Genomic DNA, 20,182 nt, shown 5'->3' with positions numbered 1-20,182 from the left:
TCCACTGATCCTGCAGATGTCTGCACAGGAGACGCTTGCAGTCGTCGTGGTACCCAGATATGTTCATGTGGCTGTGCTAACAGAGTAGGGGACTTGTTGTACAACATGCTGCTCCTCTGACCTGAGCTCCTGCTGTGCTGTGTGATCTTGGAACTCATACACTGGTGCAGCTGATATAAGTCTGTGCGCGGGCCAACAAGTTATTCTTCTCAGCTCAGATCTCTTGGCAAGTCACTGCACAGCCTGTGGTGCTATACAGTGGACCAACCCCCCAGAATCACAGGAATACCCTGGACCTATAGGCACCTAAACCTTGACAGATAAACAGCCAAAGAGAGGCTTTGCACTCAGGAAAAAAAACAAAACACAAAAAAGTACACCATCACAGTTACAAATACTTGACATTCTAGCAACTGACATAACTGTGGATATTGTTCACAAGGGTTATAGCTGAAGATACCATCTAGAGACCACACTATAAAGTCCACCCAAAATAACAGCTAACACATTACACCGAATGGCACCTTAGTATCCATGCACAGAAAGACATTTCTTCCTATTTGCAATAGAAGCTTCAATAACTTTAAAAGCCCACTGTTGTCCTAGTTCCACAACCACATAGGGACACACAATTACTTAAAAGGCAAGGAAACACGGCACACCCGAGACAGCACAGTAAGTGTTTTGGGAACAGAACCCGAAGAAACTTGAAATTCTTGCAAAGAAGTTCAAAGTAAATATCTTAAGGAAGTTCACCAAAATAAAAATAATTCGATGAAATTAATAAAAGTTCAGAGTATGAATGTACAGTTCATCAAAGGCAGGTAACATAAAAAAAACAGAAACCTTGCAGCTGAATAATTCAATGTATAAAATAAAATATACATCTGACAGCCACAACAAATAAATAGAACAGATGAAAGAAAGTTTAAGCTTGAAGACAGATATTTTGAATTAACTCATAGGGCAAAAAAGAATACACAGTGAAGAAAATTTATGAGACAGATGGATACCGTTAAGAAGCAAATATTTGTGTAATGGGAGCTTCACAAAGGTAAAATATGGTGAAAGGCACAGAAAGGCTATTTAACAAAATAATTGCCCAAAATATCTAAAGCTTAGGAGATGCATAGCAATTTAGATCCGTGAACCGCAAAGAATTCCAATTAAACTCAAGCCAAAGAAGTTCTCTCAAAGGCACATTTACAATAAAGCTGTCAAAAGTGAAAAATAAAAAAAGAGAGAATTCCAAAAGAAGCAAGGCAAAAATGTTAGGTTACTGAAAAGGAAAGTCTTATTAGCCTATTTCTCCTCAGAAAATTCACAGGCAAAGGTAAGAATGCAATGATATATTCAGAGGGCTGGAAGGAAGAACAAAAACCTGTCAGTTAAAGTACTATAGCCACAAAGTTGTCATAAATTTAGAAATGAAAAAGAAATAAAATTTTCTGTGATTATAAAAACGTTGTGGGAATTTATCATCGCTAGACCAGTCTTATGAAAAATGCTTCAGGAAGTTCTGAAAGTGAGAAACTATTGTTATGCAGGAGAACTCACTGGTATAAGAGCTACACAAATAAGAGAGAAAAAAAATCAAATTTTACTGATTCAGAAATCCACCAAAGTACAGAGTAACAATGAGAAGAAAAGAACAAAAGATATACAAAATAATTAAAAAATTAATTAGCAAGGTGGAGGCATAAGCTGTTGCATATTAATAGTAACTTTGAATGTAAGTAAAATAAATTTTCCAATTAGAAGACATAGACTGGCCAGGCATGGTAGCGCACACCTGTAATCCCAGCACTTGGGAGACTGAGGCAGGAGGATCGCCATGAGTTTAAGGCAATCCTGGTCTACAAAGTGAGACCTCATCACAAATAAACAAACAAACAAGCAAACAACAGCAAAGAACTCGCAGACTGAGAAACAGGAGAAAAGGCAAGATCTCAAGATCTAACCACATCCTGTGCACAAACGTGGCTCATGGGAAGATGCACACAGACCCAACAGTGAACTAGGAAGAAAACACATTCCAAAGAACACCAGAAGTGAGTAAGAACAGCTGTATTTTCATGAGTTAAAACACACATTAGGTCAAAAATTATAAAAAAAGAAAATGTAGGCCTTATATTTTGATGAAAGGAAGATATAAAAATCATAAATATATATGCACCTAACACTGGACCACTAAAATGTGTAAAGTAATTATTATTATATCAAACAAACAAACAAACAAAAGACTGCAATGCAATAAGAGATGTCAACCTGAAACCTGACTTTTGTCAATGGACAGAAAATCTAAACATAGAAAATCAACATGGAAACATAGGCGTTCACGTTATATCAGAAAAGAAACTTACAGTCATTTAAGGGACCCAGGAGTTGCAGAATAGATCTTTTTCTCTTTAGCACTTGAAAGACTGCCTGGGCGAGATTTTTTAGAAATTGAAATCCTGTCATGTATTTTCTTCAATTTACACAAAATAAAATTAGACATCAAGAAGAGAAACTGGAAATTATAGAAATATATAAATATCAAATAGTGTCCTTCTGAGTAAGCAATAGTTCAAGGAAGAATGAAAAGAAAACTTTAGAAGGAGCCAGGGATGTAGCTCAGTGGTGCCACCGCCTATCTCTCAAGAGCAGGACCCGAGTTCAATCCGGACACCAAAAAAGAAAACTTTATAAAATTGAAGCAAATCAAAATGGAAATAAAATATACCCAAAATCCATGACACTCAGCAAAAGCAATGCTAAAAGAAAAATTTATAGCACCAAGTATATATTTAAAAGACTAGGTACAAATAAATAGTTTGACAATGAAATCCAAATTCAAGTAATTACAAAAATAATAAACCATCCCGAAAGGTATAAAGAGAAAAAAATAAATAAATATCAGAGAAGAAACAAATCAAATTGATAATTTAAAAATACAAAATATCAATTAAAAGTGTATTAAAAATCCACAGGGCCCATAATTTAGCTCAGTGGTTCTGCAGCCTGCCACGCAAGCTGAAGGACCTGAGTTCAATACCAGGTACCAATAAACAAACAAACAAACAAATAAATAAAATACAAATCCACAAAAATTTAGTGAGGTTAATTTTGAAAACTCAAAGTAAGAACGGAAAACCAGTACAAATGATGCCACAGAAATGCAAGTCCCACCCGTTGCAATAAATAAATAAATAAATAATAAAAATCAAAATTAAAAAAGGAAAGGAAATCAGAACATTGAAGAGATACTTACAGTTCATATTAATTGCGGTATACTTGCAAAAACAAAGGCATAGAATTAACCAACCTTTTGATGAAAGAAAAAAGAAAGGAAGGAAAGAAGGTAGGAATACACACAATGAAATACTAATCAGCAACAAAAATACAAAGTTTTCAAATTGTGGCAATATGATGAAACTAGAGGACGGGATGGCACTATGTTACAGAAAATAAGTAAAGCACAGAAAGACAAAGATGTGCTGGGCGTGATGGTGCATGCCTGTAATCCCAGCACTCAGGAGGTAGGAGGATCGCTGTGAGTTGGAGACCAGCCTGGGCTACATAGTGAGCTCCAGGTCAGTCTCACTACATAGTGAGACCCTGTCTCAAAAAAAAAAAAACAACACCACCACCAACAACAACAACAAAAAAAAAGAAACAAAGGCAAATATGTGCTTATTCTCACTTATATGTAGAAGATAAAAAATATCATAGAGGTTGAGATTTGAATAATTCTTATCAGGGACTAAGAAGGAGCACGGTGCTGAAGAGAGACATGTAGAAGGCGCAGCTGAGTAGAAAGGATAATTTAATGTGTCCACGGTGAAGTCCATTTAATATGTTAAAATATTATCGTGTTTTACCGAGAAGTAGTTCGTTCTATAGCACAGTAGAGTAATTATATTTGAAAACATTTGACTGCACAGTTTAAAATAGTGAATAGGGATGATTTTGAGAACTCTGAACCCATAAAAACTGACAAGTGTTGGAGGTGACAGATATAGTTATATGGATTCAGTCATTTCCGTTACATAGATGTATTGAAATATCATAGAATGCCTTTAAATATGTGCAATTAATGTAAAAATTTCAAAAATGTAATAATGCTAACTATGTTTATAAATCCATCTCTTTTCATTAAACACCTCAGAAAGGAAATAGTCACTTAACAAGTGATAGCAGGACCAAACAATACATTAAACTTGTAAGTCACATTGAGAATGCAAACTGGTTTGCTAAATATCAGTCTGAAAAAGGATTATTTTCCAACTCATACTCTATTTCTCTGCATAAGTAGGAAGCATTCTTACAATGATAATTTATTATCTACATGAAAACATTTATAAAAGAAAAATGCACAATTTAATCTGTGAAAAATATACTTCATTACCCTTTACTTCACTGAACTTCTTATTTATGGTGTATCTCTTCTTAAGTACACTCCTGCTATATTTATCCTCAGTATATCTGAGAGATTATCAGATGACTCTACCTCTCATATGCTTCTAAAGAGTTCCTAAGGACCTGTCCCTATAGTGAGGTCTCATTTCTTGTTGATGATATCTACAAAAGGGTATATCAGCAGATTCCATGTATGAATTTGCCCTTTAGAATATTCATAGACAATTATAATAAAACACTGAAGCTGTTGAAAATGCCTCTTAAACTACATATAATAATAAGTAGAATGAATGAGGAGACATAGGCTAATTACATGGCATCATGTTATGCTTGGTAACTTGAGTCATTTCCAGTATCTGAACTTCACCTCTGTGATCTCTGCATAAGACTGTGTGATCCAATTTCTCATACTTGCCCACAATTCAATCACTGTGGCTATAGGATAGGATAGGATAGGATAGGATAGGATAGGATAGGATAGTATATATTCTGTCACTGCATTCCAAGTTTCTTGGAATCCAAGCTAAGCCCCTTCCAAGCTGCCTCTTTTCTGCCCCACTCCATTGATTGGTTTGACTGTCGGTCCTGGGCTGTTTCATATGATGTTTAAAACTTGTGATGTAATAGTAATAATCCCATATTGAAAAAGAGTTCAATTGAAATGAAAATTGCAAAATTACTACTACCATTTGTAAATTGGCAGTCTCCAATTGCAACTATTCTTACTGTCTGTAGAAGCTACAGAAGGAAAGAGTATAGGAAGTGTATGGAAATTATCAAGGGTGTTATTGATCACAGCACTTCTGGGTAGAGATGAGAGGAGCTACTGCAGATGTCAGGAGATCTGGGGAGATCAGTGCCTTATGTCTAAAGGAAAAAATACTTACATGGCATCAAAGTCCAGAAAAGCAGCAGTTTTGGTTTTCAGAGGTACCTAAATAATTCAAAGTATCACTGAATTTTAAAAAATGTAAATAATACTTTTATGTATACATGGAAGAAGTATTGGAAAATAATAACATTTATTCCTCAAACTACCTTTGCTTAAGGGAAAAGCATACAATTTTACAGGCCTGTTATTTTTAGAGAATTTTCTTCACATATCCGTTCTATCATAGCTGCGCAGATTTCTTTTGAATACCCTTGTTAACATAGTCTGGCAGACATTCAATAGCAAACTGTGTTCCAGGCAATGAATTTATAATGTTGTAGCAGAAACAATCTCTTGAATGTTGTAAGCCTTTATAAATGATTGAAAAATCAATAACCTGGATAAATGGGTAACAAACTAGCCTATGTACTTTTTAGGTGAAGTGAATTTCAGTAATGTGGATTGAATTTACTTTCTGAGGGCATATAATCCTGTGCTCAAGTATAATATTTTAAAATATGTTTTATTTATTGACTAGCACAGGCGAAATCAAGGATAATGTTGAAAGGTATTTATATGTACTGTATATATTTGATATTATGTTATACAATATAATTTAATCTTACTATTTTAATGTATAATTGAACTCGGTACAAATATCCTCTTACTGACTACTAATAAAATATATTCAATAGATTATTCTATATTCTTATCAATTTACAAAATGAATTAAGAAATATTAAGATCACAATAAGATTACATGGAAATAACAAATGACCTAGAATAATGTTTATTTTTCTTTTATCAGTAATGAACCAATGGGTGGAGTTAGTAATATTGGATCTCTTTCTTTTTTTTTTTTCAGGGAATGAGCAGTTTCTATACAGGATACACTATGACAACTTCATCTTTAAGGTAAGATTCAGTGTTATTCACAGTAATATTTAGAGGAGCTAGAAATGTTTTTTACATGATTCATCATATTCCATAAGTAGTATTGGAATAGCTACACATGCCTAGCTAGAGGGCATTTTCTCTTCAGTTTCACATCCCTGATTATTTTTCTTCACCAGTACTACTTTTAGGATTAAACTCTACAGACAATATCTTGGATATTTCTGCGCACAAAGCATGCAACTTGGTATTTTGATGAAGGCTTGAGAATAGATTGACCATAAAAAAAAATCAAGTCATAGTACAGAAATACAATAAACCAATCTATCTAGTATAATTATTTCACAGAAGCTAAATGGACACCACACACACTCACACACACACACACACACACACACACACACACACTATCTTTAACTGTCCTAAATTACTAGTAGATTAGAATGATTTCAGTCTCATGAGTTCTCTTGACTTGTCTCAATGTTATGTGTATTTTTGCTTTGTCTTCTTTATTATTACAAAACTTAGAATTTTTTATTCTTAATTAGTTACTTTATATTTACTCATATATTTACTGCTTTTATCCACTATTCTTATCAGATTTTCAACTGGATCTAGTAGGTAAAAGCATATTCTTTATAATTCCCTATATTGACAGTTTTTCAGTTATTCATTAGAGTATTCCCGTTTTTCTATTTTTCTTGACAAATAACCTCCTTGGTTTATGAGTCTAAATTGTCAATAAATTTGTGCCATTGAAGTATGTATTCTACTGTTTTCTGGCTTACATTGCCTATACAACAACCATCTGTGTAATTGTTATACCTATATGGGTAACTTGCCATTTCTTTTGATTCCTTTTGAACCTCTTTTAACCCATTGTCTCAGTGCTTTTAGAGTCCATGAGTGAGTGAAACCATGTGGCATTTGGTCTTTCTGTGCCAGGCTAATTTCATTTAACCCCCAGGTAGATCTGCTGCGTGGCAATGATAGGATTTCAGCCTTATTCATTGGTATTCTGAACAGGCTATGATATGACTATGTCCATTTGTATGTATCCTACTTTAGATTATTGGTGTTCTCAAATTTCAGGATAGGTCTTTTGTTCAGAAATTCTGGAACTCTCCGGTCATTATCTCCTTTAATGTACCCTGTTTCCAGTTACTCTGCCGTTCGTATCTCATTATTTCTTTTACTTCATTTCATTGTTTCTTGACTACAGGATTTATATTCAGTACACTGATTTGATCTGTATTTACAACTTATTTTGATTTCAATGCTTTTTGTTCTTTTGTTTGTTTGTTAGTTTTGTTACCCCCAGGATTGAACTCAGGACCTTGAACTTACGAGGCAGGCAGCAGAACTACTGAGCTAAATCTCCAGTCCCTTTTTTTGTTCTTTTAATTATTTTTTTGTATTGAAATTTCCACTTGAGTTTTTTTCACAAATTCAGCCGTATTATTTGTTTGTTTGTTTGTTTTTGCTGTTCTGCCTATGTCCAATCCAAACTTCTAATTTATTTGTGGTTTTGATTCCAAGCTCTATTCTTGCTCAGTAACAGTCACACAATCGCTTTTTTTCTTTGAATATGGCTTTGCTGTTTTTTGTTTTCTTAACTATGTTTTTACATACATGCAACATTTTCTGTTAGAATTATTTGAGGAAGGACTTGAAGTTCTCTTAAAGTTTTTTCCTTTGACCAATTATTCAAGGGACTCAATGAAAGTCTTTTAAACTAAATGCTTTGCTTTTTATTTTTCAACAAAACAACAGCATGGATTTGTTCTGATCTCACATACATAATACAGATTTATTTTTATGAATTCTTAGGCTTTTTTGTCTTCTAAGTAGCAGTAGGCACAAGACTATATTTTCTTTCAGAATCATTTTCTTATGCGATTTCTCATTTTAAGAGAGGGAGGTGGAGACTGTCTTCTACTATACTTACCACCATGGGTTGACTAGGTTTGTCTCCTGCACTGTGTTCCTTGAAGCAGTCAGAATACAAGCTCAAATGCTCAGACATTGCATAGGAATTCTCACTTTGAAATTTAATGATTACTTATTCTCAAGGTCCCAACTTTACTTTGAACTTCATTTTGGCAAATTTCTATTTCTCAGGACTGATCAAAGATTTATATATGTATATATATGTATGTGTGTGTATGTGTGTGTGTACATCTAATTTAATTTTAGTTATTTTTGTTTAATATGAGATTTTCATTGCCTATTCAGATTCCACTTATTTGCCTGGAACATACAAACAGGAGTTTTTGGTTTATAAAGTTGCTAACATTTGGAACTTCACTTTATAGATAGTGTAAATAGTAATATTTTTATTTCCTGGTTCAGTTTGAAAAAGTAGACTCTGATAAAACTTTATTTCAAACTTGTGTCTACTTCTACAAGTCTCTAAGCTTTTTCTTCCATAATCCCGATATGCTTCTATGTTTGTTTTTCTCTTCCTTGTAGTTAGGTCTTTATATTAATCTTACTGAATTAGTAAACCCTGACAACAGAGAAAATGGGTGTGATCTTTGCTTGACTTTGCTTCTGAGATAAATTTTTTGAAAGTACAATTTTTATTCTTCTTTAAATGTTTTAGACTCCTCAAAGAAGTAACATTAATTGTATTTACTTTTAGATTCCTTTGATTATCATTAATACAATTGTTTAGCAACATGATACCCAGGCTTTTTCTTAATGCAATTATCCATGGGGTAAGTGAAAAGCAAAACTAAAACTGGGTCCATGAGGAAATCACACAGACTTTTCTTTTTTTTTTTACCCACGTGAAAAATGTATATATCAAAGATTTGTGGTGGAAATAAGTATTTCAAAAATTTCTGTTGACTAAGATTGAAGGCTGGAACTTTCACACTGGTTTAAATTAGCCTGATTCATTTCTGGAAAATAACGCTATCATATTTATATTCTTTAATAGAAATCCCACTCTTTACTTAAACTGCTGCATATGTTGATTTCTCTTTTTCCAATTTTGTCTTCAAAAGAGATAAGGTAAAAATGTCAGAAAAAAACATTTTGCTCTTGAAATTCAAATCCATGATTACTGTGTTCACTTTCATAGTCCAGTGTATTTTTTAATTTTTATTTTTCCTAGCAGTGTTCAATAACATAAAATTCTTGAAAATCTGTATTTGTGGTTGTGGTACATATGATTCATTTTTCTTTTGATCCCCAGGGGTGAAATTCTTTAATTACATTTCCTATTTCCTAGTCCAGCTAGCCAAGGCTTAGACAAAATGTTAATAGCAAAATGCTAAGGAGAAGAAACAAATTTATTCAAATAAAGTTGACTTATTCAATTTAACAGGAAATATTTCAGTGAACTGACACACACTGCAGTACGCTGTCAGCCAATAGAAAAATTTAACTGTTCATACGCCTTTTAGTAGAGTAGATATGTTACACCATATAACTTCTTTATTAATTGTGATAAATATGGACTCTTCAGTAATTGAGTAGCCATTTTCTAATTTTTTCTTCATTTCATTGCATAAATTAAAGTAGTGGGACATTTTTAATTCAAAATGTCTTAGATTTGATCAAAGCATGATAATACTAAGGAGCAACTTAATTTCCTCAAATGTATCGTTAGCTCAATGACAATGGACTTCTTCAACCATCAGCTCTAAATTTAGGGAAACTTTGAACAGATATTGTCTCATACTGTTCAGTTTCTGTGTTTCTACGATCCATAGAAACTAGTGCTCTGGGTTAATCTGGCAAATAGTCTCTCACCAATTAAATACATGAATATTCATAAGTATTTATACCTATGTGCTGGAAATGAAATAAACCTCATTTTTTCAATTACAAAATGTTAAGTGCGAAAAGGACTTCACTGCTCAAGGTATGAAAGTGGATTCATGGCCTATGGGTTTCAAGACTTTTGAATATCACAGTATCCTGGAGAAGTTAGGTCACCAGGAACAAAGCTTAGTGGTTTTTCTTCAGAAACAAATTGTTTTATCTGCATGTAGGAATACTGCAGGAACAAAAAGTGCAACAGTTCTCCCCCTTTTTTTTTTTTATTTCAGGATCTTTCGCTCTCTTGAAACTGCTTGAAAATTCTTAAGAGCATTGTTTATGTGGTATTTACTATATTAGAAATAAAACAAAATTTTGTCATTTTTGTTAACATTGAAGTACTTATGCGAATAGCAATTTTATGAAAATAACTATTTTCAAATCAAAAAAAATTTAATAAGAAAGGCAGTATTGTTTTGCTAATCTCTTTAATGTTTGAATGGTCACTAGACTGCCAGAGTCTCAAATCTGGTTCAGTATTCAGTCTGTTGATATCAAGCACCCGGTAGCCTTTAGAAACCACTACTGTGCAGTTTTCAAAATGAGAAATACGTGGAAAATAATGTCTTAATGCCTTTATAAATGTATTTTTGGTATTTCATCTCATCAAAAAAATCGGTTGATATTCCCAAGATACTTTAAAGCACAGTATGAAAACTACTGACTGAACAGCAAAAAATATTATTTCCCCCAAGTCTGTGGGTTGCCCTGGGTAGCCTGGGCCGTGCTTAGCTGGTCTCACTTGGTTTACTCATGTGTTTGTAGTGAGCTACCCGGTTGGTAAGGGTCTGGTAGTTCTAGGAAAGCCATCAATGAGACTAATTGGGCTTCTCTCCATGAGACTTTTGTGCCTCTAGCAACCTAGTACTATGGATCTGTTCCCATCGCAGTGAAGACGGGTTCCAGGGTGGAGAACTGAACCATGAAAGGATTCTGAGTTACAGCCTACAGTTGCACACTATTAATCCAATTCTACTGCGTTCTTTTGGCCAAAATACAGTTAAAAGTCAGCTTAAATCCACATGTGGGGAAACAAACTGCACCTCTTGATATGATAAACGAGAAAGACTTATGAGAAATGGGATGATATGGAAAGGCATGAACGATACAGGCCAATTTATCAGTCAGCACAACAGATTCCCTACACAAAACCAAGATTTTTTTTTTTTTTTTGTCTTCTCAGTTATTTTAACTCTGTTGTATATAGGGTAGAAAGAGTGAGGTTGTGGTGGTTAAGCTTAATTGTTAACTTTATTGTCTTGGGAGCCTCTGAGGAGATCGACAAAGTGCAGTTCTGGGAGTGTCTGAGAGGGTCATGGGAATATGACCTTGGCCTCTATACGGTCAGCCTCTTTTCCCTTCCAAACTGTCACTGCCCCATGCTCGGCTTCCCAGCCCTCATGAAATGCACCGCTTTGTTCTGCCAAGCCCCTGCACCATAGTTTCTCTTGGAGACACCTGAATGTGGATGGAAAACCCCGAAGCCATGAGCCAAATTAGACCTTTCCTCCCTTACATCGCAGGTGTTAGGCAGAGTGTTCCAGAGAAATGACACAGACACAGTCAGCGGCAGTATCTAAGATGTACTCTAATCACTTCTGAATAGCCGAAGTTCAGCTCTAACCAGAACCTGAAAGAGACGTTCACGTTAGAGAAAATGTATCTCGAGAGATCTCGAGATGGACGACAGCTTTGCTAGTTTCTTAACTTACAAAAAGAAATATGACTATACATTTATATTTCTGTATTGCTTGAGCTGAAAATACAAGTATGGCAATAATTACAAAATTCCAAGTAACACTAAGCACAAGAATATACAGCATCCAAAATTTAATTTCACATCGATCATATATGTGTGTGCAAAGTAAATGTTTTGAGCATATTTCCTCCTTATATTTAAATTGTGAAGTTGCTTTTCGATTATCAAAATAAATGAAGGTCACATAAATGATTAAATGACTTTCAGCTAAGAGAACTGTATTATGACACGATATTTTGATTTTAGTTTCATTTTTCTTCCTTCATAATAGTATGCAAAGTACTTGAGGAAGTATTTAAAGTCCATAACATCTCTCTACTTCAGACTTGTTAATATCATGAAGAACAGAAATACCTAGAAATTTACAACCTCTGCTCCCTTTTCTTTGAGTCATATGTTGCATTATAAAATTTAGTCATAACCAAGATATAAACGACCGCTTAATACAGAGGAAGACATTAAGAAATTTGAAGAGACAGGACTGCAGGAAACAAGACCAAGCTTTCTTTCTCTAAATAAAACTAGGTATGACCTAGGTCCAAGCAGGCATTAAAATGTGGAAGCAAAGTATTATTATTAATAAATACTCTGATTTAAATCCCAATACCTATCTGACCCTCTTCCTTTTTCACAGATGGTATGGACCAAGAAAATGCTATAAAAACTTTGATTCTCCTTCAGGTGGATATTTTCACCTGCATCATTTTAACATTAGGGATGTAATAAAATTCCCACTTTGAGTCTTTCCTAATTGACATACTGCTGTGTTTGATGTTGCAAGATGTTAATGTATTTACAGATATTCATAAACTTCACACTCTCCCTTTCCCTTTCCTTTCTTTCACCCGTCTTGCCTCCCTCTTTTAAAATGTACGCATTTTTGTTTGCTGTCACATGTGAATGTATTGAAACAAGAACAAATTTAAATGAAACAAACACCACTGTAAAGACTCACCAAAATCATAGACAGAATGAGATAGAAACAATTTATAGTAATTTGCCCAGAGGTTTTTTTGTGTGCTATTTCACCTTGAATGGCCCACTTTGAACCTGAGAATCATACAGATATGGTTTGCTACGCCCCCAGTTATTACTGTCCTTCCATGCAAAAGTTTTGCTCACTACATTTAATGTAGTTCTACTGCTTACAAAGCTTTCACTTCATGTATGACACTGAAACCCAAACTGATTACATTTGCTGTGCAGTAGAAAAAACAAAATTATTTATAAGGTGGAAAGAACCAAATACTTTGATGGACTCAATTTGAGAAAAAAAAAATCCATCTTAATTGTGGCAAGAAGGTGTTTTCCCATGTTTTATTTATGTGTTTTGTGCTTATATTGATGACTGAATTTAATGACTACAGGAAACACTTTGATCTCATACTCTAAGGAAATTTTGCATCATTTCAAATGCATTGCACTAAAAGTCAAGAAACCTTATACTCATCTTTGTCCTATTACTAACAAACTAAATCAGTCACTTAGACTTTCTGGCATTGATGTTTTTTTTCCTTTAGTATAAAGTGTAGCTCAGCTAATAATATTTACTTTCTAGTTGGAATTATCAGTTTCTAGTTGGATTAGCAATTTGTTTTAATCGTTTTTTATAATTTAACCACAAATCATGTTTGAGCCACTGAGTCAATGACAGTTGTCCTCTGCATTATAATCTAAATAACATCCTACTGCAAACACATTGAATAAATATTTATTGCATCTAATAAATTTATATTTTGTGCTACATTTCTATCATCTATCTATCTACATATCATTCCAGGCATGTGCTCTCGCACTGAACTATGCCCTCAGGATACAATATCTTTTTGAAAGTTATCAGCCATGTGCCATGCACCAGAGAGATTTTCAACCAGTGCTTTAAGCTACTGAAAATTGTCAACATTTATTGTTGTCAGCCTTTGATAGTATTGACTTTATGTATTTAATGTGTTTTCGCCTATGTAGTAAAATCTGCGGAGGTAGACACACTAACTTTAAGACATTGCTTGACTCATCTCATACGTGCTTAGTAAAATGCGGATTTCTGTCACACACCTTAATCTTTTTCAGCCCACAAACTAATTTCAACTTCAGTGGACAGAGAATTGTGCAAAGTGCTCACAATTTATCTTTTCATCGGGTAGCATGACATTTTAAGATGTACAAACCTAAGTACAAATTTTTATCATGTTGTTACTTAACATTTATAAGAAATTAGAAAACAATTATTTAAATCTCTGATCAATCTTTGTCTTTTCTTTGAAACGCCACAGTTCCTACATCATTACCGTCTCCTGTTCTTTGTTTACAAGTCATAGACATTTAGATCATTTCCAAAACAGGATAAAATAAACTTGACGTGATTTTTTCACATGATTTTCAATTTGCTCATTTGAAAAAGCACAACAAACATTTGCCCAACTCCATTGCTTCTTGTAATTAAGAAATTTGGTGATTATCATTAAATAGCTGTTTCTGTTTGTCTCTACAAATAGACTTATATGCAATTAAAATTAAACTCCAGGCATTCTCTATTCTGTACTCACTACACTTTTACAATTCTTTTTAATGTTTTTGACAGCTAGACACACTCATCAATAAATAAATAGACAACTCAGGGGAAGAATCTAAATAGCAATACATGTATCCTGTAAATATTCTCAATAAGTACCAATAAAGCACCATCATTAGTATCATACACAGTTGTATTAAACCAGTGACTCCCTCCTTGTGGAAGAAAAAACAAATTTTAATTTGATTTAAATTGTTTTATAACGTTTAAGACATATTTTTAAAAATTCTCCCATGTACAATGTCAGGATTCCATCTTCTGATAACTTTTACTGCAAGAAATCGGGATTGCTAGAAGCTGAAGGGAAAGTATTCTCACACTGTTAAAAGATCTAAAGATCTCTCCTGAAGTAGCTGAAAGGAAGTCTCTATGAATTTAAAAAGTTGGATTACAAAGTATGCCAAAATCGTCATTGTATGGGTGATCTTCCCATCACAGCCCATCACCTCAGTGACAGCAGATCCAATCCCATAGTTGAATTGGCAGCAAACTTTTTTTCCCTAAGGCTCACGCTTTTCAACTCTGTCTTTTTTTTTTTTTTTTTTTTTTTTTTTATGGTACTCGGGTCCTTGTGCTTGCAAAGCAGGTGCTGGAACCACTGAGCTAAATCCCCCACCCTCAACTCTGTCCTTTTTGACCTGGTGTTGACACTTACATTAGCTTTAAATTATGCAAATTCTAACAAGGTCAGAAAATTTTTCTAATCTCTCAAGTCATTCTATTTCACTGATTGACTCTAATAATCAATAAATAGAACTATGTGGTGCTATGGAAGAAAAGAAGCTGAAAGCTTATATAAGCACAGAATCATTTAATTTTGATTCTGATAAAGAGTAATAAGAATAATCCACACAAATTACATCTGTATTAAGAAAGTATAGCATATTTTTATTATATATGATTATAACTTAAATTTTACCAGTTTTATTACAAATATTTTAAATAAATGTTTGGCATGTAGCTAAATTTTGAAATCATGCCAATGCATGAAGTTTTGAAGTAGAAATATGAATTAAATGGGAACAATTTAATCAGCATAATTCAGGGTGAGGAATTATGCTGGTATATATTTATTTTACTAGCAAGTTCTAGTTACTTTATCTCATTTAATCAAACAAATAAAACTCAAAGTCAGCTATTAAAATGCCAACTTTAAAATTAGAAAGCTGGGAATTAAGACTATTCCTGAAATTATACATCCAGTAAATAGAAAATTCAAGATGCAAATTTAGATGAATTATATCTCTAAAGCAGATGCAGAAATTAAATATTTGGAGATGAGTCTTTAAAGATGAATAAGAGTTAATTAAGCAGTCAAGGAGGAAGAAATGTAAGACAGAGAAAACAATGAAAACAGAAGTGCTTCGTAACATGAAAGTTGTATTTCAAGGACTGAGTAGGTCTTCAGTATTGATCCTTGAAATGGAATCCTTGCCAACTAGACCAAAAATATAGGCAAGACTGACAAGAATCTAGAAGTCTTGGAAAAGCTTCAAGTAGGTTAATGGAAGTATAATAAATCAGATCTCCATAAAGATAGTACGACTAACAGCAAGCAGAATGGACTGAGGGAATGAAAGGTTTTTCGGTAGCACTTAACTTTGTTGCCATCATGATAGCAGAGGTCATCTAATTTTGAGAAAAAATACAGCGATCCAGAAAATAGGCTTCTGTGTTTGATCAACATCAACGCGCTAACATGTTCTATAATTATCTTGGAGATCACGATTTTTCTAATGCACTTGACCAAAAGGTTAATAAATGGTGAGACTTCAGAACTATTGGTTGTTGTTTTGTATTATTTTGAAAACAACAATTAATTTATTGATTTAGTAAACATTTGTTAGATATAATTGAATTATTGCCTGGTAAAATGGTGGGTGTCATAAGCAGAGAGTGATACTATATTTCTGACACAAGAAGCAGTGCAGGGACGTTGTGTTACTGTCGTTAGATGAAAAGGAAACTGGCGGCAGAATACACACAGGCAGAATCTAGGAGAGACCATGAGTTTGATTTAGGGTATGTTGACCTATAAATCCAGGTAGAGCTGTTGGTTTCTGGAAATCATTATCTATCAGTTCTATGCTATAGTTCAGAAGAAATAATTTTGTCGGGGGTTTTGTGTATTTATCTCTAACTAACAACAGAATGTTGATATATGCAAAATATGTATCAGGCAATTTTATTGTGGAAAATAGTAAATGTACCCTGGCAGATTGTCCTATTTCTAACTCTATGGCCAACTTGCAAAACGATTCTGATGAATTCCCATTAGCCTCCCATTTTATTTGAATACATCATCTCTCAGATGAAGCAGCAAACATATGTTTCTTGACAAATGTTATGTTTACAGCTTCCCATGGGTAGGAGCAATATTAATTGTCCTTCCTTTCCAATTATATCTCTGCTAAACATAATTATTAAGAGTATGTGTTGATATTTAATTAAAATTGAAAAGGCTTACCAATAAAAGAATGTGTTTCTTGTTGGGAAATATTATATTTATATTTGTTATTTTGTGCCTCATCCAGGAATACAGGAGTCATAAAAATTGTGAAAACTAACTAAATTTTAAAAAGTGTGAGAAATAGAGATCCATATAAATAAAAACATTGTTTTCATTCTATGCATAATCTTATCTTAATATAAATACCAAAATTTTTATTCTGAAATTGTTTTCATAATTAAAATTTGACTATAATGAAATCAAATCAACTGAATATATCATCTGACCAGGTCTTATATTTGAAGACTATGTAAAAGTACATATGCATATACATAAATATATTATATAGATCAGCATATTTTTCAAATCAAATTATAAACACTGAGAACAGTGATTCAAAAGTGGTTATATCATATAACAGACGCATTTAAGATGTGGTATTCATGTAGAAGGAAGTAATATACCATATTAAAGGTTTGCATTATTCAAACTTGTTTTCAGTTTCTTTTGTTCAAAAAATTGCTCTTACAACTGACTATTTTGGGTCCAATTGATTCAACTGTATTAATGAACTTTTTGTAGCATCATTATCAAATAAAAACGGTCACAACTTTCAATAAATTACCACACCTTAATTTCTCATTCTCCATTCATAAAAAGCTGTTTAGAAAGGCACAGTCACATGTAAAATAGTTCTTCAATTCCAAATTGTCATGGTTTCAGTGAGAGATTTTTCTCAGTGTCTCTATACCTAGAGACTAATCTGTTAAATATTTTATTGCAAATTCACAGAAGGAAGATAAAGACTGTGCTGCAGTTAGGAGTGTGAGCTTTGAAGTCAGCTGTCTCCTATCAAATCCTACCTCTAACCCTCACAATTTGCATAACTTTAAGGAAATAATTTGATCTCAATAATTTTGTTTCTATATGTGCAAAATTTCAATGATGGTACTGGCTCCTGTAACTAGTCAGCTACGAGGATTAGATTATAGTATATAAACTATTAACATAGAGCTTAGCATATTAAAGCTCAATAGGCTGATTGTAGACAATAATGGAAATCATCTGTACATGAGGTTTATATCCTGGTCGATTAAAAAGCATCAAGCATTTTACTTCCTTCATGATATGTCTTTCAAAGTTTTCCGTAAATATCAATAATATGAGCATCGCAATGCTGAGTACTGCGGGGAATCATTAGAAAATTGACTGGACACTATTTGAGACTACAGTTTGAACAATGAAACAAAAATGTCCCTATAATTACATGTTGAGTGAAATACTAGATAAATAAGAATACGTAGTGAGTGATCTTCAGTTATTTTCAGTTTTAACTCCTCCTCCTCGCTTCCAGGATGCTTTCAATGTGAGATAATAACCCCATTTCCACCTCCAGAATCTCTAGGTGCCAATATCAAAATGTGACCCTTATTTTTGCACACAAGGTAGCCAACAGAATAACAAAATAATGCCTTATAATTAGAAATATTTTTCTTTGTGTTGTACTAAAGGTTTCTCAAATTCTGATTAATGAGATGAATCTGTCTTTGTTTTCAAATGAGGAACTCATCACTTTACAAATCTATTGAAAATGCTGGAAAATATCACTAAAGTACACATGGTCTTAAACATTTGCCTTCAATTATCTTAAAATATCAGGGGAAATTGTTAGAAAAAAATCAGTGCTAAAGGTGACATGGTGACCAAACCATGTTTGTTTGTGATACCTTTAACTAGGTACATGGCTTGGTAAAGCTGGAAAAATTACGTTTATCAGGTAAATAATAAATACAATTTGTTATGTTAGTTATAAGACAAATATCAATAATATATTTATAATAAATAATTACTGCTCGTGTGATATTTTTCTAAGAAAAATGAAAAAGCCTATTACAATTGACCACTGTCATTTAAAAGATGAGTTCAGAAAGGTGAATTTTAGAATTATTCTCTGAAAAATTACAGTAAAATCTATAATGACGGCCATATGGCATGAAAGATTCTAAATTCCCTAATGGATCATGAATTATTAAATTCTGTTTGACATAGTTTGTATTACGTATATTCCCATAAATTCAGAATTTTGACTCATATTTAAACATAATTTCTCATTAACAGAAATATTTTAACCAGACCACAATTTCTAATCACAGAAAAGTTAATATGTATAATACGTTATATTATCTGCTAATTAATTTCGTCATAGGAATTTCATGAAAAAACTTGTATATTTAAAAATAAAATATTCTCTTCTGTCATCTGAGCCAGAAATATAAAATGCATACTATAAGATTTGTCCTAATTAAGTAAATATGTGATATCAAAATGGCCAATGAGGCATGAATGAGCAGCTAGTGATTTTTAAATTTTGATTAATTTTTTAAAATTCAGCCAAATTGTTGGAAAATACAAAAATTTATAATTTCATTGTTTGCTTAGGAGTTTGCTTTTTGGTGTGTCAAAATTAAAAAAAAATATTTCCTAAAACTTTACTAGCAATTATTTATTGGTTTATTATTATTTTTCTTTAAGCATGTAGGTTTATTTATTAAATACAGATTGATAATGTGAAATATGAGTAGTTTCTATAAGGCCTACCTTACCCTTGTTAAGTGGCACCCTAAAGAAATGCTTAGCCTTTCCTATTTTATTTAGGAAGGACCTTTTTAGCAATGCTTCTGGACCCTGGAGGGATTATAAACACACAGATTAGAACGGCTAGGAAAACTTATTTAACTAAGGTGTCAACAGCAATAACTCAAATCTGCTTAAATTTACTGGGGGGAAGATCTATTAAAATGCTGACAATAAACACTGAACCACTTAATTATGCTACATTCAATACACAAATATTTATTAGAAGATTAAAGTTAGCAGTTTTTAATCATGCACTAGACTAATAATTTCACTTTTAGTATTATGTCAAAATATTATGCATAAGTGTATATTACAAGTAATGAATCAGAATTTCTGTAATAGAGACATTTGGAACAACATTATATGCACGTTTATAAAGAGTTGAAGTATATATTCATCTACACTAATTTATATTTTAATAAATTACACCTACTTGTGTTGATGTGGAATGGTAGCCAAAATAAAAGAGACACAGATTTCAAATTATAACATGTCATTTTTAAAACAGATGTGTAATGTGTGTATATGTGTGTATATGTGTGTGCAGAAAAATTCCTGAAATTTTATATTATAGAAAATAGCTCTGTGTAATAGGAACTCTAGGAATAGTACAGGAGGATATGTTCACTTTTACAACTGTACAATTTTTCCAATGCTTATATGATTAAAAATGAAAGTCTACTAGTTCCTATTTCCTCTGCCAATTTCTTAGAGATGCAGCTAGGATGCTTCATTCGCTACAGTATCATTTTCTTTTCTTTAATTAAT

The 20,182-nt window shown here is 32.9% G+C and overlaps 1 protein-coding gene across 1 annotated transcript in view; it reads left to right on the top strand.

Moving 5' to 3' along the window:
* Mgat4c (MGAT4 family member C) overlaps nt 1-20,182 on the top strand; it is a 302,515-nt gene that overhangs the window by 254,677 nt on the left and 27,656 nt on the right. Inside the window, exon 3 of the mRNA XM_010610294.2 lies at nt 6,138-6,187. Coding sequence (XP_010608596.1) covers nt 6,138-6,187 — 50 coding nt within the window. The remainder of the gene's footprint in view (nt 1-6,137; nt 6,188-20,182) is intronic.

The sequence above is a fragment of the Fukomys damarensis genome, unplaced genomic scaffold (assembly GCF_012274545.1).
Source record: "Fukomys damarensis isolate Sample0158 unplaced genomic scaffold, DMR_v1.0_HiC HiC_scaffold_15, whole genome shotgun sequence".
NCBI classification, from domain to species: domain Eukaryota; kingdom Metazoa; phylum Chordata; class Mammalia; order Rodentia; family Bathyergidae; genus Fukomys; species Fukomys damarensis.
Note: the sequence above shows the minus strand (reverse complement) of the source record. Positions and strands in the feature narration are given on the sequence as shown.